Raw genomic sequence first — 21118 nt, forward strand, 5'->3', positions numbered from 1 at the left:
GACAGTGGTGTCTCACAATTTTATTACCTCTACTAAGAGAGATACTCATAATTAATGTAGTTTTTTTCTCTGAGATTGATCTTGGTTTTAAATCTTTATATCTGTAGCTGACCCCTTGGTGGTGTTGTCCCAAACTTTTTTTCATTAAATGGATAGTTAAAAAAATAGAGTCATTAAAAGGCAAAAATACACAGCATATATTGCCAATATTTATATACTTATTTATTTATAAAATATACATATAATATGTATATTATATGTATTACAATAAGTAATGAAATAATTATTAATAGAAATTTTAATATTTTTTTCTTGTTGTACAGTCGCTTGTCTTATTCTCCTTACTGTGTGGAGACCCCTGTTTTGGAAGCAGTGTATTACTTTTCTGCATTTGGTGCAATACTACTAGGTGGCAATGGATACCTTAACCACCTTGCAGTTTCCATGCTTTGTCTCAGATCATCATTTAGAGTATCAGTGTAGCAGAGCTTTTCAAATTGTAACTATTAAAAGGACACTTTATGTAGAAGTAACATACATTCCTGAAATGCAATTCAGTGTCTTTCTCACTGACTCTTAATCCATACATCTTTCTTTTTTCTTTATTGGTTAATCTCACCTTTTACCTTAGACACTTTCCAATAAGATTTGTTCTCAACTTCATGCCTGCTTGACCTCAGAGGCCTCTGGGCCACCTGTTTCTCAGCTATTTTACCTTGGTGAGAGTTCCTGCTTTTTATGTAATTAAGGGGAAGACTTTAGTTTATTCTTTTAGTTTTAAAACTAACTAGAAATGCTATTCAATGAGAATATTAAAAAACCATTTCTGTGATAGTTGTCCTTAATCAGAAGAAGATAATTTGATGTTTGTTTTTTTTTGGTTTTGTTTTGTTTTCCCAAAAAAGGAAAGGAAATAGCCCCCTCCATTATATATTTACTTAGTACATGTTCTTAGGATGAGTGTAATTTCATAAACGGAATAATTAAATTAAACTTCATTAGAAATGATTCAAGGGTATCTGTTGCCAGATCATCTAAACTTTACTTATTAAAAAATGACTCTGCCTTTTACTGGTTATCACTTTTTTTACTGTCACTTTTGAAACAACTATTTAATTGGGCTTTAGAACACCATTTTAAATTTATTTCCCAACACCTTCAAACTCTAAAGTAAATGACTATGGTCAACCAAAATAACCAAGTACCTCATGTCTTGAATGTGTAGAAAACTTTTTTTCTGAATTGTGAAAGTTATTAGTGAATATTTATTGAATGATGAACTATTGGACTACAGACCAAGGGAACTGATAAAATGATAATATTTATAGTGTTAGTATTATTAATCACTTTATGATTTGAAGTTTGTGTAGAAGGCACAGGAGTTAACAGAAAGGCCTAGTGATCTAGGAGCCAAGATAGACTTCACCTTCGCTTTTGATACTAATTGTGTGACTTTAGACAGATCATCTGATGTTTCTTGCCCTCAGTTTTCATATATAAAATGAAACATTTAGAAAAACTCTGATCTCCCAGCTAATAGTAATTTTCTATACATGTCTTTAATCTGGATTTTCTTAAATAGACTTAAATAATGTCTTAACAAGTACTAATGTAATTTATATGTAATGACACTAAATAGCCAGTGCCAGGGCTTTATAACTGTATGGCAGATGTGTAACAATATACCCATTTCTGGTTTTTGGGTAGAGGGAGGAATGGAAACACAGTGTGAGTACAGTATGAGTTCAGCTGTGTTGCTCATTCCACATACGGCTTTTATTTTGTTTCTGTCCTCTTCATCCTTGAACTTTCTTCAGAAGTGGCTGAGTTATTTTCTCTAGTGAGTTATGAATTACACTTATAAGAACCTTTACTTTATTTCCCAGAAAAGAATTAAATAGCTTGGATAATTTAAACTGTTAAACTTAACTTTACCCATTTCTGACCTTAGAACATCTGTAGTATAATAGTTTATTTTATATAAGCTAAAGCAGCATAAAAATATTTTTATTTGCTTTTTTATAAAAGCTAATTACAGATTACCCTTGAACAACGTGATTTGAACTGCTTAGGTCCACTTATATGAGGATTTTTTTCAATAAATATGTACAGTTTTGTAAATATATTTTACCCTATGATTTTCTTAATAATATTTTCTTTTCTGTAGCTTACTTTATTGTAAAAATGCAATGTATAGTATACATAACATACAGAATACATGTTAATTGACTGTTTCTGTTCTTGGTAAGGCTTCTGGTCAACAATAGCCTATTAGTAGGGGGAGTCAAAAGTTTTGCACACATTTTTGACTGCTCAGGTTCAGCACCCTTAACTCCTGTGTTGTTCAAGGATCAACTGAATGGTTGTTAATTTTGTTTTGTTTTGTTTTCATGGTGAATCTGGTTGCTTTTTTAAGAGTGTGACAAAAGTAGGTTTATAGTTGTTCCTATGGAAAATAATATAATAATTAATAAGTAATAATGCAAGAATAAACTCTCTGTTTCACGTGCTCAAACTGTAAACCTAGTTTTGCCCTACCCTGTAGCTGCTATATGAACACCTTTTTAGGAAGGGTGGTATGTATAAAGAGAGTGCCCAACTCTGATACTCCTGAATCTGTCTTAAGTCAGTGCTTAAATCTTATTCTATTTATACTATTGAGTATCAAGATAAGAGAGTAAAAATAATAACTTGCGGTATCTTACTGTGGACAGTGTTGCTCTTACTGATGGTAAAGATAAATTATAAAAAGAAGGGAAGCAGAAAGGGGAGAATGAGAAGTAAAATCAGATCACTAGATAAGTCTGTGAGAGTATGGGTATGAACCCCAGTTCGACCCTCTAACAGGCAAATTCTGGGTCTTCTCAGTAAGTCCCCTTGTTTTGTGAAATTACAGCAAACACAGAAATCTGATATCTGAACAACTTTGAAAATCCAAGTCTTTATGTACTGTTTAATAAACCTTCTTTATTGTTTAACCTTTAATTCTTCTTTATCTTTTTTTTAAATTAAATGTATCTGGGTGACATTGGTTAATAAAATTACATACGTTTCAAATGTACGGTTCTATAATACATCATATGTATATTGCATTGTGTGTTTACCACTCAAAGTCAGATCACCTTTCATTACCAGATATTTAACCCCCTTTACCCTTTCTACCTCCAACACACCCCTTTCCCTCTGGTAACCACCATACTGTTGTCTGTGTGTACGAGTTTTTGTTCATTTGTTGCTTTCATTTTTATATCCCATATATGAGTGAAATCATATGATTCTTGACATTTTCTGTCTGATTTATTTTGCTTAGCGTGTGCTCTCAAGATCCACCCATGTTGTCACAAATGGCAGTGTTTCATCCTTTCTTATGGCTGAGTAGTGTTCCATTGTGTATCTTTATCCAATCATCTATGAAAGAACACTTCAATTGTCTTCAGGTCTTGGCCACTGTGAATAATGCAGCAGTGAACGTAGGGGTGCTTATGTCTTTGCTAACAAGTATTTTAAAATTTTTTGGTGGATACCCAGAAGAGGGGTTGCTGGGTCATATGGTAACTCTATTCTTAACTTTTTGAGGAACTTGCATACTGTTTTCCATAGTTGTTGTACCAGTTTACATTCCCACCAGTAGTGAATGAGGGTTCCTTTTTCTCCACAACCTCTCCAACAATTGTTTATCGAACAAGTAAAAAATTTAGAAACGTGTACTTATTACATATTACTCGTCTTATTAATAGTAGGCATTCTGACAGGTGCGAGGTCATATATCATTGTAGTTTTGATTTGCATTCCCTAATAGATGATGAAGTTGAGCATCTTTTCATATTATCTGTTGGCCTTTTGTATGTCTTCTTAGGAGTCTACCTCAAAGGCAAGGAAGTAAAAGCAAAAATAAATGAATGGGACTATATCAAACTGAAAAAGCTTCTACACAGGAAAAGAAACCATCAACAAAACAAAAAGTCAAACAACCGAATGAGAGGAGATATTTGAAAACAGTACCTCTGATAAGGGGTTAATATCCAAAATATATAAACAATTCAGGCTACTCAACAAAACAAACAATCCAATTTAAAAAAATGGGCAGACACTAAACCTGTAATTCTTGATCCAGTTATTTTCAGATTATTTCTTGACACTGAATTAGCTCTTAATGATCTTATCCATATTATATTCACTAGCTTTCATTTTTTCCAAGAATTTATTTCTTGCTAACATAAGCAACTTTCTGTGGAACTTTATATGAAATTATAAGTAGAACTTTTAGACATTTGCATATTATATGTAAGTGAAGGAAATAGTGAAAGAAAATAGCTGGGTTTTGATGATATTAAACATACATATATTTCCAAATTGTTTACTTGTTCGAAAGGTGCAGATGGCTTTCATAATTTTATGGTAATTTTATTTCATCTTTAATGGCAGAGAGAAAAAGGGTTATAATTTACCCATGTAGGTAAATATGTTTCTTTCAGATAACTTTAATAGGATACCTTTGAGGTTTTCAGCACAATTTTTTAAGAATTACAGTCAAATTGGCATTTAGTGATCACTTAATATACATTAGCCTGTAATTTCTTGGGATTTTTATTTGCCACATGTTTGTGTTCAGGTCCCCAAGACCACCTCCACAGGTGGTGATTTGCTAGAAGGACTCAGAGAACCTAGCATATAGTGGTACTCATGCCAATTGTTTATTACAGTGAAAGGACATACAATAAAATCAACAATGGGAAAGACACATAGGGTTACCTCGGGGGAAACTACGTTAAGAGTGTTCTCCCATTGAAGTCACAGGGGACACGTTTAATTTCTTCAGTAATGAATTGTGACAACACATGTGAAATGTCTAAAGAAGCTCGTGAGAGTCTCAGTTTATTGTTTAAAGTCCAGGGTTTATTGATGGCTAGTCACATAGGTTGCTAATCACATAGTACATAACCAAGATCCTAAACTCCCAGAAGGGAAGCAGCTGTTTAGCATAAATCACATTGTTACCACAAATAGTTTAGAAATAGTGAGCCAATCTTATCAGGGAATATTGAGAACCCTCTTGAAATCCAACTTTCCAGATACCAGCTAAAGGCCAACCTTGCAAGCAGGCCTTTCAAAGGGTAGTGTCAGGCCTGCTGTGTTTACTGTTTTTCTGCACACTGTGATTGTATTTTATACAGCATTTAGAAAGTTGTCATTAATGTAATCATCTCGGGAATTTGGTCTGTTAGGTTTTGTTCTCAAATCATGTGTTATTTGGAGGCAACCCAACTGTCCATCAGTAGATGAGTGGATAAAAAAGCTGTGGTACATTTACACAATGGAATACTACTTGACTCTAAAAAAAGAAGGAAATCTTACCCTTTGCAACAGCATGTTTGGATCTGGAGAGCATTTTGCTAAGTAAAATAAACCAGTCAGAGGAACATAATTTCACTCATATGTGGAATCTAATGAACAAAATGAATTAACAAGCAAAATAGAGACAGATTCATAGATAGAGAGCAGTCTGACAGCTGGGGGGGGGGGCGGGGTTGAGGGGCTGCGGGACTGGAGGGCTTGAAAAATAAGGAGAAGGAACTCGTGGACTTGGACAACAGTGTGGTGATTGCCGGGAAATTGGGGGTGAGAGGTGGGAGAAGGGGAAGGCGGTTATGGGGGAATAAATGGTAATGGAAGGAGACTTGAACTTGGGGTGGTGAACACACAACACATTGTACAGATGATGTGTTGTTGATTTGTGCACCTGAAACCTATATAATTGTTAACCATTATCACCCCAATAAATTCAATAAAAAGGAGACTCATGTATTAAAATGGTACTTCTAAGGAACATGTGTTGCCCTCCAGGTAATTTTAGAAGGAATTTTTAAGTTGACTGCCATTTTGTTCAGACTTACACTTTTAAGACCAAAAATATTTTTGTGAATCATAAAACAGGTTTTGTTCTATTTTTTGTGCAACTTCTAAAGATGCTATTAATAATATTTGAAGGTGCCTGAGATAATTTTACTGTTGGATCATTGCAGAAAATGAGTGTTTTGAGAATTTTTTTTCATCTTAAATTTTTGAGCTCTAACTCCTGAAAGTCAAAGTATATATATACTGATGGGGAAAATATTACTGGACTTTAAATATGGCAGTTTTGGGGGGGAAAATAACAGTAATTGCATAAGTACTTTTTTCCTCATGAACTACTGAAATTGAAATGAAGAGGTAAGACTAGATTTCTTTGTTACTATTCTTGTTATGTGATATATACCACTTTATCAATGACTAGTGTGTTGGGTGTGAGGCAATTACAGTAAATATATAAGGGACCAGACAAATTAGATTTAAATTCTTGTTGAAAATGTGTATCCTTCATGAGATTTAATGTTACAAAAATACAAGTTTGCTTTGAAATAATGTATGTATGCTGATATGTTTAAGAATTTATTACAGGTTTTTAAAATTTAGGCAGTACTTTTTTCATTATTTATGAAAATTAGCCTGCAGGTTTAAAATTTAAATAATTTATAATAATGAAGCGGTCCTTCAGAAAAAGACATTTAAATTATAAATTATGATGGTAGTCATTGTTATCTTAAATTACATCCTTTTAATATTATTTTGACTTTATTTGCAGGTCCTAATCTACCCATGGCAACAGTTGACATTAAAAATCCAGAAATCACAACCAATAGATTTTATGGTTCACAAGTCAGCAACACCTTCCATACCAAAGAAAAGAAAAAAGGGAAAGCTAAAAAGAAGAGGCTAACAAAGGCGGATATTGGAACACCAAGCAATTTCCAGTAATACAGCTGTTTTTTTTTTTTCTTTATTTTTGATTGATTCATTATGACTCTTGGCTTTTAACTTGTTAGAAAATTTTCTTTTCTTTTGATAGAACCCTTACATTTATCACTTGCATACCTTTCAGTTACAGATTTTGCTGGAGTTTTTTTGTTGTTGTTTGTTTTTTAAGCTATTGTTCAGTGGCCTTTTTGTGAATCTTAAAGTTTGTTTTACTTTTTCACTTATTAGAAAAGAAAAATTAGATAAAGTTGTTTCTTTAACTAATTATTGGACATAAAAATGATTTCTCAAACTTTTCTCTATAAAAAATGGTATTTGGCAATTGCCTAGAGGCATTGTCCTATTCTGTTCGGGTGCTATAACAGAATACCACAGACAGGGTAGCTTATAAACGACAGAAATTTATTTCTTAGTTTTGGAGGCTGGGAAGTCCAAGATTGAGGCACTGCAACACTTGGTGTCTGGTGAGGCCCCACTTCCTGGTTCATAGACAGCTGTTTTCTTGCTGTCTAGGGCTTCTTTTTTAAGGGCACTAACCCCATTCATGATAGGTCCACTCTCATGGCCTAATCGCCTCCTAAAATTCTCACTTCTAAATACCATTACATTGGGAATTAAGTTTTAACATATGAATTTTTGGGAGACAAACAGTCTCCGAATACATAAGCAGTTATTATTTTATTAGCTCATTACAATTCCTTTCCTCTCATATAATGTTTGTATTAATATGCTAGTTTGACAGTTAAGGAAATGAATGTTCAGAAAGATTATGCAAAAATGTTAAGACTCAGTAGCAGAGCCTGGGCTAGAATCCTGGTCTCCTGCCTACTTGTGTTGTTTTTCCTTGAATGTCATTATGTCTATGAAAACTATTAGCTAAGGCCAGCAATTCAGTGAGTGGGTTGGATTTCATATATATCATGGTTTTAATGCCCTTTGTGCATGTTTTTCCCTATCTTCTACTTTAGGCACATTGGACATGTTGGTTGGGATCCAAATACTGGCTTTGATGTAAGTGTCTTTTCAAGCCATAAACATTACTCTAAATATGTGGGAATATTATGGCCTATATTTAGATTTTTGTTTTTATTTATTTTTGTGAATTTTAGTGTTTATTTGAATGTGCTTGTGTTTATGTACACATACCACCACTGAGGTCTGAAACCACAGTATTGCTCTATGGCTAGGTCTCTAAAGAGAAAGTTTTTATATGCCTTGGCTTTATTTTACTATATAAGTAAAATCCTTGTGTTTTGAAAGGAAAGAGAAGAAAATTATTTCTGCTTTATAGTTATTTCAGGGAAATAAATATATGCCAAATTGTTGGAAAGTACTATAATCAAATTCTGAATATCCAGTTGTTGAATTACCTAGGTGTTTTCATTCTATTCTTTTTGGTAATTTCATTAATTAATTTATAGACTGTGAGCAAGATGGGTGGAACTTGGGGCAAAAAAAGGTGTTCAGTATTTTATCTCTATTTTGGTTACCTAAGTAATAGGTATTTCACAATTGACAAATAGTGAAAGAAGAATTACTTTGAAAAGAATTACTTTGGAAGAATTACTTTGAAAAGGAATGTTTGTGATTGAGGTTAAAAATCCTTTTTGTTGTTTTTGTTAAAACTACAATGTTAACTCCACAGCATTGAGGGCCTTTTTGTGTTGGACACTATACAGGGTGCTTGAGGTTATAAGGAGGTCTCATTCTCAAATTTTCAAATTGATTTGTGTGTTTTTGTATTTATTTGTGGTTATAACCAAATCTTATTTAGGAAAATGTAGAATAGTTGAGCATTAAATTTGTCTGAATCATGAATGGGTTAGAAAAAATCTAAATGAAATGTCCTATTTTTGAAGGCAAGGAACAAAAAGATGAGATAAAATATAAAATCAATTCTTATCTGTTCTTTTAATAAGAAAGTTTAGTTAGCATATAAATAATGTAACTGTATTAAAAGTTTATAAACTTAAAGTAATTGCATAAAGAGCACAGATGAGAATTAAATTTTATTATGCTTGTTTTTAAAAATTAGGATAGATTTTATAGTTAGTAGTTATTTTATCTGTTGTAGCTGAATAATTTGGATCCAGAATTGAAGAATCTTTTTGATATGTGTGGAATCTCAGAGGCACAACTTAAAGACAGAGAAACATCAAAAGTCATATATGACTTTATTGAAAAAACAGGAGGTGTTGAAGCTGTTAAAAATGAACTACGAAGGCAAGGTAACTTTTATTTCTATTTAGGAATCCTGATCTATTTTTTCTTTTGAAACCTGAGGTGAATTTCATGGAAGATAACCACACACATTATTGTGAACCTTCCTTAAGCAAATGTTTGAGTTTATGCCTAACTAGTTTGGCCCAGTGTACTATGTTTTACATTATTTTTGTATAACTAAAAACCTTGACAAAGTTTTGCTTATTATCAAAGTGTCATATTAAATTTATGAAAATTCATACAGAATCTTCTGGCCGTTCTATTTTAGAATAAAAAAGTATGGTTGCCTAATATTTTTCTTAATGAATCTTAGAAGCCAGTAAAGTTGTTTTTATTACAATACAAAAGTAGTAATTTAAATATAATACTACCTAATCAGTAAAGTGTAAGCATATTCAGAATATAAATAATGAAAATATTTCTATTTATTTTTAAATACAAACTTTTTTCTTAGATAAAGTATAAAATTTGTCCTTTGGTACCTGAAAGCACAAATAATTTGCAACCTTTTAAGATCAAAGCACCTTGTATTTTAGTTGTATCTTAATAATTGTCATAATAAAATGCAAATACAGTAACTCTAAATTTTCCAATATGGCAGTCGTTTCTTTGGCACCTTATTTATTTGGTGCTGCTTTTCCTCTTTTTTGTTTTTGCATGCTTATAATAAACAGTTGAGCAGACCAAAAGCCTCTAGTTAAAGCATTCTTCTGAAGAATTTACCTGTCATTTTAACTTAGGTGTTTGACTTACCTGAATTTTTTTCACTGCTGATGTTCATTTAATCTTCCGTTCATTCGTTCGTTCATTCATATATTCAGTAAATATTGTTATGCCAGCACTAGTCTCTACTCAGGATATTAAAATATAAAGATATGGTCTCTGTCCTCAGAAATCTTAGAGTCTAGTGCAGAAACATATATAAACAGGCATTTGGTCTTAATTACTATTGTGGAAATGCCGTGCTAGTACCACTGAAACTAGTATGATGCTAATTTATCTTACTTTGTGAAATAATTCTACTTCTAGTTTCTGTGGATTTTTAATAAAAAACACCTTGAGCCACTGTACCATTGTTTTTATAACTGCTCCCAGAGTAAGTCAGTTACTGTTAGTGTACAGATGATGGAAGGTCTTGAGGGCCCCTGTGTGCTCCTTGACTCTCCTTTTCTCCACTATTACCACTCACCTTTACCTCATACCACCAAATGATGCTCAGGGTCTCAGCTCTCTGTTTTTTTAAGTATAAATTATTGTTGACATTTATTAGACCATCCATACTACTACTGTTTCACCTGAATACCTGTAACTAAGTTAACTATATTAACTTGATTGGGTTTGTGGGTTTTTTTTTAAACTCTGTTATTACTGTTTGTCATTTTCATCGATTTTAAAATATTAAAATAGGCAAGGCTTTTTCTCAATTAAATTACCTAAAACAAAAAAAGACACAGACATTAAAAAAACAGCACTGGGAACAGAGTTAATTATTAATGTACTCAAGAACCTAACTCCTAGTGTGGAACCTTTTAGATACCAAATGGTGGTTTTTGTAAAAGATAAATTTTTTTAAAGGAAGAAAAAATATATATTTCTTTTTATTAAGGAACTATATTCTAGGCAGAGCATGTAATGATTTTTAGAAGTATGAAAAAATTTAGAGAGGGAGAAGTTTATGAAGTTGTCTGTAAAATCTGTTGAATCAAATCTCTTAAAACTTAATTTTGTAAAATTATGTAATTAGGTTTATAAAAAACACTAGACTTGTGTATCTTTCTTTGTGTATATGTGCAATTGTCTGAAGTCCATTAACTCATAATAATCTGCCCCTATAGGTCCACCACAGTGGAGTGGTATGTATGTGGGATGTTATTTGACCTAGTGCACTAAATTTTGCATGCTGTGGTGTGTTTATTTTCAAAGAAGCTAGAGTTGATTTTACCCTGCCACCAAATCTGTCATCCTGTGGGATCTTCTGCCCTCTACTCAAACTAATGTTTTGGACATATAGATGCTTAAAGTAAAAAAGAAAATTTATTTCTATATGAGTCAGAGCTTATATTTTGTCTGCAATTTAGATAATTTTATAATTTCTATAAATACCAAATATCTAGAGTTACCTACCAGTTACTCTTAATATTAATATCTGAAACTTAATTATTTTATTTTTTTTAATTTTTATTATTATTAGTTTTTAAATATATCTTTATTGATTTCAGAGAGAGGAAAGGAGAGGGAGAGAGAGAGACAGAAACATCAATGATGAGAGAGGCATTGATCGAGCCCGCAACCTGGGCATGTGCCCTGACCGGGAATCAAACCCTGATCCCCTGGATCCCAGGTCGATGCTCAACCGCTGAGCCATGCCCAGCCGGGCGAAACTTAATTATTTTAAAGTATTGACCTTAAGAGTATACCATCAAATTTTCTGTAAATTTCAATATTTTTTCATTTTAACTTAAGTTTTGTTATTAAGAACAGTTTTTATTTCATCTAAGGAATATTATTGCCATTCTGATTCTAGTGTTTGTGGTGACTCTTAAGAGTTTTAAAAATCTGTAGGCCATCAGACTTTCTCATAGTGGTGTTGTGTGGTATCTGATTAGCAAACATTTTTGTGCATGTAAACCTAACTAACATTGTGCCAAGAATTAAATGTGAATTTAATTATTTAATTTACATATTTACCTTGGGATACGGCATGATGTCTCCTCACAAAAAATATAGAGACATTTCCAGTTATTTTTCAAGATAATAGAAATGCTGACCTTGTGCTGTCCCCCAGACTGGATGCAGCTAACCATTTTTCACTATAAATTACAGCTCCTCCCCTAAGCAATGATTTAGTGTCTATTTGAATGGGTATTAGCTGGATCCCAAATTATTTCAATAAGTGTACTTACTGCAATTTCTCTCTGTTGAAGAAATATATCATTTTACATATAAAAGATTATGGATTGAAAGTCCTCAGTGAAACCACGAGAAATGGTTGACTAATATCTGTTATAGTAAATAGGGTGGGTCCTTTCCCTCTTGATTAACAAAACTAAATCATAAAAGTGCCAGTCTAGACAAATATCATTAATATTTGAAATATAAAATGAAAGCTTTGTATCTGCTTGAAGGATTGTATGTACTCTCTTATTCAGGGAGTATACATAATACTCCCTCTTGATTTTGCCCTTTTATACAAAATATATTAGAATAGGTCTCCTTGCTTTGGATCTGGTGAGAAAATTGGGCATATCTTAGCTGCAACACTTAGATCTCCAGTATGCCTTGAGTGCAGATCATAGGAGCATCCCTCTGTGATGGCCTGTATCTAAGTAGAATAACGCTCCTGTTTTCAGCTGTATATTATTTTTAGTTATAAAAGTTTGTATGCCAGGAAACAATACCCTTGTGTTTATTGGCCTTTCTGCATACTTCATCCAATGATTATGATTGTATTTGATAGCATATTTTTAATAGCATGTTTCTCATGATTGTCCCAAATGAAATTTGAAGATGCCATTTCATTTTTGAAGTGAGTTTTTTCTCTCTTTGGTATCATTGCATTATTATTGTTTGTAATTAAGGTAGGTAATTACATTTGGATAGATTGTAGAACTATCCATCAATAATATATTAGAATTTGCATCAAATACAAATAGCTGTTTTGGATTCTAGGATTTCTCTACTCCTAAAAATAGTTAATTTTTCTATTCAGTTTTAAAAATGAATGGAGAAATAATGGAGTTCATTATTATATAAATGTGTATATACTGTTGGTAAAATCGTGCCTCTAGAATTGTAATAAAATGGTACTTTGAACTGGTTTCCCAATTATATCTTACATTTTCACTTAGTATAATAAGAGTAAAATTATCATTACTACCAGAGTAATGCTAATATTTTATTAATAACTTTAATTTTATAGTGTGTAGAAATTCTCAAGTTAATTTGTTAATAGTTCTTGTCTCCTGAATAAGTAGTTGAACATTTCAGCTGAGCAGCCTGCCTCCTCCCTAAGGCCATCACGAGAATTCCTGACCATCTTTTAGAAATATAGGACATTATATATGTTATGTTACGTATTATTATAGTATATTGCATTATTTATTATTTTTATATTATATACAATATATTTATGTAACATATGTATTGCTATTATATAGTCTATATATAGGGTGTCCCAAAAAAATGTCTACACACACTTTGAATAATTATAAGTACTGTTTATTAAAATACATTTCATTTTCAAAATTGAGCTATCAGCTGTTAAAGTGTGTATATATTTTTGGGGGACACCCTATATAGAAAATATAGGACATAATGTACAAATAAAATGTAAGTTAAGTGGCAAAGGTTTACATTTTAAAATAAAAAATATTATATTTGGGTTTAGCTTACATTACTTTGAATAAATTCTAATAGGTTATGCTACACTAGCTATTTAATTCTGAATGTGAATTGATTTTATAAAACAACTAAATATATTTGATTCTTTAAAGAGAGAAGGTATCTATTAATTTTTACTAAAATAAAATAATGCTATTGACAAAAATATTTAATCTATGCTTATTTTGTTATTATTATATAAAAAAGTGTTTATTGCCTTGCTTTCAAAAGTGTTGATTCCTAAAAACTAAATTTTACTGTTTTAGCTAATATTTTTTTAAGAAACAACAGGAAGGTGATCTTTAAGCTGAGTATTCCTAAATAGAATTGTAAGATATCATATGTGGTCAGATATCTTTACAAAATAAAACACAAAGATGAGGCTTTTTTGTTGTCTTGTATAATTTCTTTGTATGTTGAAGTGAGTTACTTTTTCACTATGACGTTTATAGGCACAAAACATGCTTTCTTTTTTTTTATTTCAGCACCACCACCTCCTCCACCATCAAGGGGAGGGCCTCCTCCCCCTCCACCCCCTCCACATAGCTCAGGCCCTCCTCCCCCTCCTGCCAGAGGAAGAGGCGCTCCTCCTCCACCACCACCTTCAAGAGCTCCCACAGCTGCACCTCCACCACCACCTCCGTCCAGGCCAGGCGTAGGAGTCCCTCCACCGCCACCAAATAGAATGTACCCTCCTCCACCTCCAGCCCTTCCCTCCTCAGCACCTTCAGGGCCTCCACCGCCACCTCCACCTCTGTCATTGGCAGGGTCAGCGGCACCACCCCCACCACCTCCACCTCCACCTCCACCTGGGCCACCACCTCCCCCTGGCCTCCCTTCTGATGGTGACCATCAAATTCCAGCTCCTTCCGGAAACAAAGCAGCTCTTTTAGATCAAATTAGAGAGGGTGCTCAGCTAAAAAAAGTGGAACAGAACAATCGACCGGTGTCCTGCTCTGGGAGGGATGCACTTTTAGACCAGATCCGACAGGGTATTCAACTGAAATCTGTAAGTAATCTGTTCTTTTCATTTTAGACTATCATGATGGATTTTTAAAGTAATTTGTAAGACATCTTTGAAAAGTCTTTATTTTTTTTACTTTTTCTCTTGGTATTCATTTTTTTAACCTATGAATTTTTGATGTTTTTATATGCCATAAAATGCATACATGTATACATATATTTTTGTAACCTGTACTTCTATATCGAAATATCACCCCACAGAGTTCACTCATGCCTCTTCCCAGTTAAGTCTTCCTCCCCAAAAGAATTACTGATCTGGTTCCTATCACCATAGATTGATTAGTTTTTCCTGTTTTAGAACTTCATATAAATGGAATTTCACAGTATGTTTACAATTAATTTCCTAGACTTTATTTTTAAATAAAAGGTACTTTAGAGAAAAATCTTTACTAAACTATGGAGAAGTAAAAATAGCCCTACTTAAAGCCAATTTTGATTACCTAGGTAAATTCAAATCACTAACTTCATGAAAACAAAACCATATTCTAAAGTTTCTGTGTTTGTAAATTTAGATAAGTAGTGAATCAGACTCCACAGAAAATTGAAAGAGTTCTAACAGACTTTCTGACAAGATAGAGATAATTTTGAATTCTCTGAATCGAATGAGGTGATCATTTTATTTTTCTAGAGCAGAGATCTGGCAAACTTTTTTCTTTAAAGGACCAGATAGTTAATACTTTAGGCTTGCAGGCCATATGGTTTCTGTCACAACTACTCAACTCTGCTATTGAACCACAAAAGCAGCAGCCACAAACAGTATGTAAATGAGGAGTCATGATTGTGTTCTATGAAACTCAACGACACTGAAATTTGAATTTCATAGAATTTTAGATGTCACAAATACTCTTCTTTTGATTTTCTTTCAACCATTAAAAAATGTAAATGTTCTTAACTTTAAGGTTATACAAAAACAGAGGACAGGCTAGATTTGGCTCATGGCAGTAGTTTGCCCACCCCTTTCCTAGGGCAACCTGCCTACGTTCAGAATGTCCTTCTGAGTCTATATATGTAGTCTCTGAGTTCAAGAGGAACGTTTGCCCTTCAGGGCTTCACACAGGTAATCAGTGGTGGATTTTTCTATGCAGTAAGTGGAGATGAAAGAAGATTCCCCCCCCCCCTCAGGTTTCTTCATTCATTCTAAAGAAGATTTTAATTGAAAATTATTTTGGAATGTAGAAAATTATGGTAACTTTCTCAAAAGAGAATGATGCATAAGGAACACAGAGATTCAATGAAAACATTTAAACATTAGCATATCACAGATTTAAGAAAATTCTGATTGCTAAAATATATCTGGGTTTTTTGCTGACGTATATTCAGGCTGATACTTAAATCAGCCTGTGAGCAATCATCTCTGCTTCCTCTTCTCATTTAGTTCAGACTAAAGGTTCTTCAGGAGGCAGTTGAAGAACTTTGAATAGTTGTTAGTGGGGAGAATTAGTGTCAAAATGACCATAGCCTGGGTGAATAATAGGTTTTATTTAATAGGGTCATTTACTTTCCACTTTTACCTTGTAACCTATGCTAGTTCCTATGTCACTTTCATTCCCATCTCCCACTCCTAACATACTCTTTGTTTCTCATTTCTATTTCCTCTCATCTTTACAACCAACTTTTGGTTTTTTTCTCTCATTTAGTAAAAATAAGGTATTTATTTTTGTATACAATTGTATCCTCTTTTCTTAATTTAAACAGTTGGTGGGTTTTATTTCCTAATTTCTTTCCCCGTTTTTTCCATCCCAACCCCCCCTCCTGTAAAACCTATAAATTGTTCCCTAAATTTATTTTTAGAGAGGAATACGTTTTTTATTCTAAGTGTAGAATAGTAGGCTATTTTTATCTTAAATGATCAATTCTTTTTTTATTGCATTTAGAATGTTTTCTCTTTTTTTGTCTTTTAAAAAAAATGTTTATTTATTGATTTTTAGAAACAGAGAGGAAGGGATCAAGGGGGGGAGGGGGAGCGAGAGAGAGAGGGAGAGAGAAAGGAAGAAAGGAGGGGAGGGGAAGGGGGAGGGAGGAAAAGAAACATCGATTTGTTGTTCTACCTGTTTATGCATTCATTGGTTGCATCTTATACGTGCCGTGACCAGAGACCTAACTCACAACCTTGGTATACTGGGATGACGCTCTAACCAACTGAGCTACCTGGCCGGTAAAACTCATAATCAGTAAATTATTGGCATGTTACACATGTGATCTGAGTCCATAATTTTACTTCAAATAACCAATCTGTTGTTGAAATTTCTCTGGCTGCGTTTGTTTAAATATTCTATATAAATCATCAATTTAGTGTGTGAATATGACTAACATAAAACAGCAGATTTAATTTAAAATGCTAGCAAGAAGTTTATAGGTATTTACTTATATACATTTTGAATTCCATGTTCATAGTACTCCAGAAAGCATCATGTCCAAGAAAGTGCTTTAGAAGCCATGTTTATGACAGTGCTGTGCTCCTGCACTGCTTTGTATTAGCAAATTTCTCAAAGGGGGTCAAAATGATTCTCCTTGCTACTGTTATACTTCCTGTAGTGCCTCGTTCTGCAATTCAAAGTTCTGAAACTATTTCTGTTATCTTTTTCATATGTGGCACTTCTATACCAGAAATACTTTATATACAGTCTCTGAAAGCCTAAATACTAATGAATGAGTCTGTATCTTGTGGGCAACTAATTTGAATATTTCCTTTCTTTATTTTGTTTTTTCCCCGTCACCATTTATCCCCCCCATGTCCTCCACCACTTCCACACACTTCCCTCACCCTGCATTTACTACACTTGTTCCTGTCCAGGAGTTTTCTCTTTTTCTGCTCAGTCCCTCTTTTCTCCCCCTGCAGAGCTGTCAGCCTGCTCCTTATTTGTGAGACTGTCTGGTTAATTCAGTTTGTTCATTAGATTCCACATATGACTGAAATCTTATGGTATTTTTCTTTCTCTAACTGGCTTATTTCACTTAGCATAATGTTCTCTAGGTCCATCCAGGCTGTGGCAAAGGGTAAAATTTTCTTTTTTTATGGCCAAGTAGTATTCCATTGTGTAAATGTACCATAACTGTTACCCACTCGTCTACTCATGAACACCTGGGTGGCTTCCAAATCTTGGCTTATTATAAATAATGCTGCAATGAACATAGAGGTGCATATATTCTTTCAAATTAGTGTTTTGGGTTTCTTCAGATAAATTCCCAGGAATGGGATTGCTGGGTTATAAGGCAGGTCCAATTTTAATTTTTTGAAGAAACTCCATGCTGCTTTCCACAGTGGTTGCACCAGTCTGCATTCCCACCAACAGTGCATGAGGGCTCCCTTTTTCTCCACACCCTCGCCAGGACTTGTTTGTTCATTTATTGATGGTAGCCATTCTGACGGGTGTGAGTTGGTATCTCATTGTGATTTTAACTTGCATTTCTCTGATGATTGGTGACGTTGAGCATCTTTTCATATATCTATTGGTTATCTGTCCTTTTTGGAGAAGTGTCTATTCAGGCTCTTTGCCCATTTTTTAATTGGATTGTTTGTTATGTTGAGTTTTATAAGTGAGTTATAAATTTGGATATTAACTCATCAGAAGTATCAGCAGATATGTTCTCCCATTCATTGGTTGTTGTTTCATTTTGTTGATGGTTTCCTTTGCTGTTCCAGACCTTTTTAGTTTGGTGTCCAGTTTGTTCATTTTTTCTCGTATTTCCCTTGCACAAGGAGATATATCAGAAAAAAGATTGCTACAATAAGTGCCTGAGATTTTACTGACTGTTTTCTTTTAGGATTTTTATGGTTTTTGAGACTCACATTTAAGTCTTTAATCCATTTTGAGTTTATTCTTGTGTATGGTGTAAGAAGGTGGTCATTTCATCTTTTTGCACATATTTGTCCAATTTTCCCAGCACCATTTATTGAATAGACTTATCTTTAGCCCATTGTACGTTTTTGCCTCCTTTGTCAAATACTGACTTTAAAGGAGTGGGTTTATTTCAGAGCTCTCTGTTCTGTTCCATTGATTTATATAGCTGGTTTTATGTCAGTACCATGTTGTTTTGATTACTATGAACTTGTAGTATAGTTTGATATTTGGTAGTGTAATTGCTCTAATTGTTCTTCTTTCTCAAGATAGCTGTTGGTTCCATATAAATTTTTGGAATATTCTAGTTTTATGAAGTACGCCTTGTATCTTGATAGAAATTGCTTTGAATCTGTAGATTGCTTTGGGTAGTATGGATATTTTAATAATGTTAATTCCACCTATCCATTAGCATAGTATATGCAGTTTCTTTAGTCAGTGTCTTATAGTTACCCTAGTACAGGTCTTTTACATCCTTGGTTAAATTATTCTTACGTATTTTATTCTTTTGGAAGCAATTGTGAATGGGATTTTTTTGTTTGTTTCCCTTTCTGATACCTTGTTATTGGTATATAAAAGTGCAACTGATTTCTGGATATTTACTGAATTCATTGATCAGTTCTAGTAGGTTTTTGCTGGAATCTTCATGGTTCTCTATATACAGTATCATATCATCTGCAAATAATGACAGTTTCACTTCTTTTTTGTTTTGGATGCTTTTTATTTGTTCTTCTTATCTGATTGCTGTCAGTAAGACTCCTAGTACTATGTAGAATAAGAGTGGTGAAAACAGACATCCCTGTCTTGTTCCTAATTTTAAAGGGAACATCTGTAGTTTTTGCCCATTAGTATGATGTTGGCTGTGGATTGGCCATATATGGCTTTTATTACGTTGAAGTATGTTCCCTCTATTTCCACTTTGCTGAGAGCTTTTATCAGAAATGGTGCTGGATTTTATCAAATGCTTTTTCTGCATCTATGGATATGATCATGTAGTTTTTATCCTTCAGTTTTATATGTGATGTGTCATGTTTATTGATTTGTGGATATTGTACCAACTTTGCATCCCCAGAATAAAGCCCACTTGATCATGGTATATGGTCTTTATACTGTGTTGCTGGATCTAGTTTGCTAATATTTTGTTGAGGATTTTTGCCTCTATGCTCATGAGGGATATTGGCTTATAATTTTCTTTGTAGTGTCTATCTGGTTTTGGAATTAGAAAAAATGCTGTCTTCAAAAATGAGCTTGGGAGTCTTCTCTTGAATTTTTGAAATGGTTTGAGAAGAATGGGTGATAGTTCTTTGAATATTTGGTAAAATTCACCTGTGAAGCAATCTGGTCAAGAGCTTTTGTTATTGGGAGTTTTTAAAATTGCTGCTTCAGTTTCACTGGTTGTAATCTGTCTATTCAGAATCTCTGCTTCTTCCTGATTTAGTTTTGGAAGATGATATGTTTCTAGGAATTCACCCATTTCATCCAGATTATCCAATTTGTTGACATATGGTTCGTAATATTTCTTTACAATCCTTTGATTTTTTTTGGTGTGAGTTGTTATTTCTCCTCTTTAATTTCTGCTTTTATTTTAAGTTCTGATTTCTAATTTTATAGCATTATGGTCAGAGAAGATGCCTGGCATGATTTCAGTCTTCTTAAATTTATCGAGACTTGTTTTGTGTCCTAAATTGTGGTCTACTCTAGAAAATGTTCCATGTGCACTTGAAAAGAATGTATATTCCGTTGCTTTGGGGTGAAATGCTTTGAAGATATAAATTAAATTCATTTGATCTAGTGTATCATTTAAGACTTCTGTCATCTTGTTTATTTTCTGTCTGGAAGATGTATCCATTGATGTCAACAGAGTGTTAAAATCCCCTACTATGATTGTATTCCTATCATTCTCTCTCTTTATGCCCATCAAGATTTGCATTACACATTTAAGTGCTCCTATGTTGGGTGCATAAATGTTTACAAGGTTTATATCCTTTTGTTGGATTGCTCCCTTTATCCCCTTTAGTATCCCTCTTTGTGTCTTATCATAGCCTTGGTTTTAAAATCTATTTTTGTCAGATATAAGTATTGCTACACCAGCTTTTTTTTTTCCTTCCATTTTTTGACTATGTTCCCCCATTTGTTTCTCCTCCTCCTTTCCCTACCACCCCTTTGAACAATTCTTGTAATACTGATTTGGTGGAATCAAAGTCCTTTAGCTATTTCTTTCTTGTCAGGTAAGCTCTTTATTTCTCCTTCAATTTTAAATGATCGCCTTGCTGGGTAAAGTAGCCTTGGTTGTAGTTCTTGCTTTTCATTACTTTGAATATTTTATGCCAACCTCTTCTGGTCTAGAATGTTCCTGTTGAGAAATCAGTTCACAGTCTAATGGGAGCTCCCTTGTAGGTAACTAGCTGCCTTTCTCTTGCAGCTTCTAAGATTCTCTCTTTGTCTTTAACCTTTGCCATTTTAATTATGATCTGTCTTGGTGTGGGCCTTTTTAAGTAGATCTTGTTTGGGACATTCTGCACTTTCTGAACTTATGTGTCTTTTTTCTTCACCAGATTGGGAAGGTTTCGGTCATTATTTCTTCAGATAGAGTCTCTTTTCCTTGCTCTGTTCTCCTTCTGGTAACCCTACAATGTGGGTGTTGTGCTTCATGTTGTCCCAAAAGTCCCTTAAAATATCCTTTTTTTAAAAAAAAAAAAATTATTTTTCTGCTGCTCTGATTAGGTCTTTTTCTACCTTGTCTTCCAAATCACTGATTCGATCTTCTGCTTCATTCTACCTACTGTTTATTCCTTCCAGTGTATTCTTTATTTCTGATATTGCATCCTTCAGTTCTGACTGGTACTTTTGTATGGTTT

General features: G+C 33.5%; 1 protein-coding gene across 1 annotated transcript in view; it reads left to right on the forward strand.

The window, feature by feature from the left end:
* Nucleotides 1-21118, forward strand: part of WASL (WASP like actin nucleation promoting factor) — a 78587-nt gene that overhangs the window by 47115 nt on the left and 10354 nt on the right. The window contains exons 6-9 of the mRNA XM_081148011.1: nucleotides 6623-6791; nucleotides 7764-7806; nucleotides 8870-9023; nucleotides 13884-14407. Of these exons, the coding sequence (XP_081004137.1) occupies nucleotides 6623-6791; nucleotides 7764-7806; nucleotides 8870-9023; nucleotides 13884-14407 (890 nt within the window). The remainder of the gene's footprint in view (nucleotides 1-6622; nucleotides 6792-7763; nucleotides 7807-8869; nucleotides 9024-13883; nucleotides 14408-21118) is intronic.

This window comes from Miniopterus schreibersii (assembly GCF_964146895.1).
Source record: "Miniopterus schreibersii genome assembly, chromosome: 9".
NCBI classification, from domain to species: domain Eukaryota; kingdom Metazoa; phylum Chordata; class Mammalia; order Chiroptera; family Miniopteridae; genus Miniopterus; species Miniopterus schreibersii.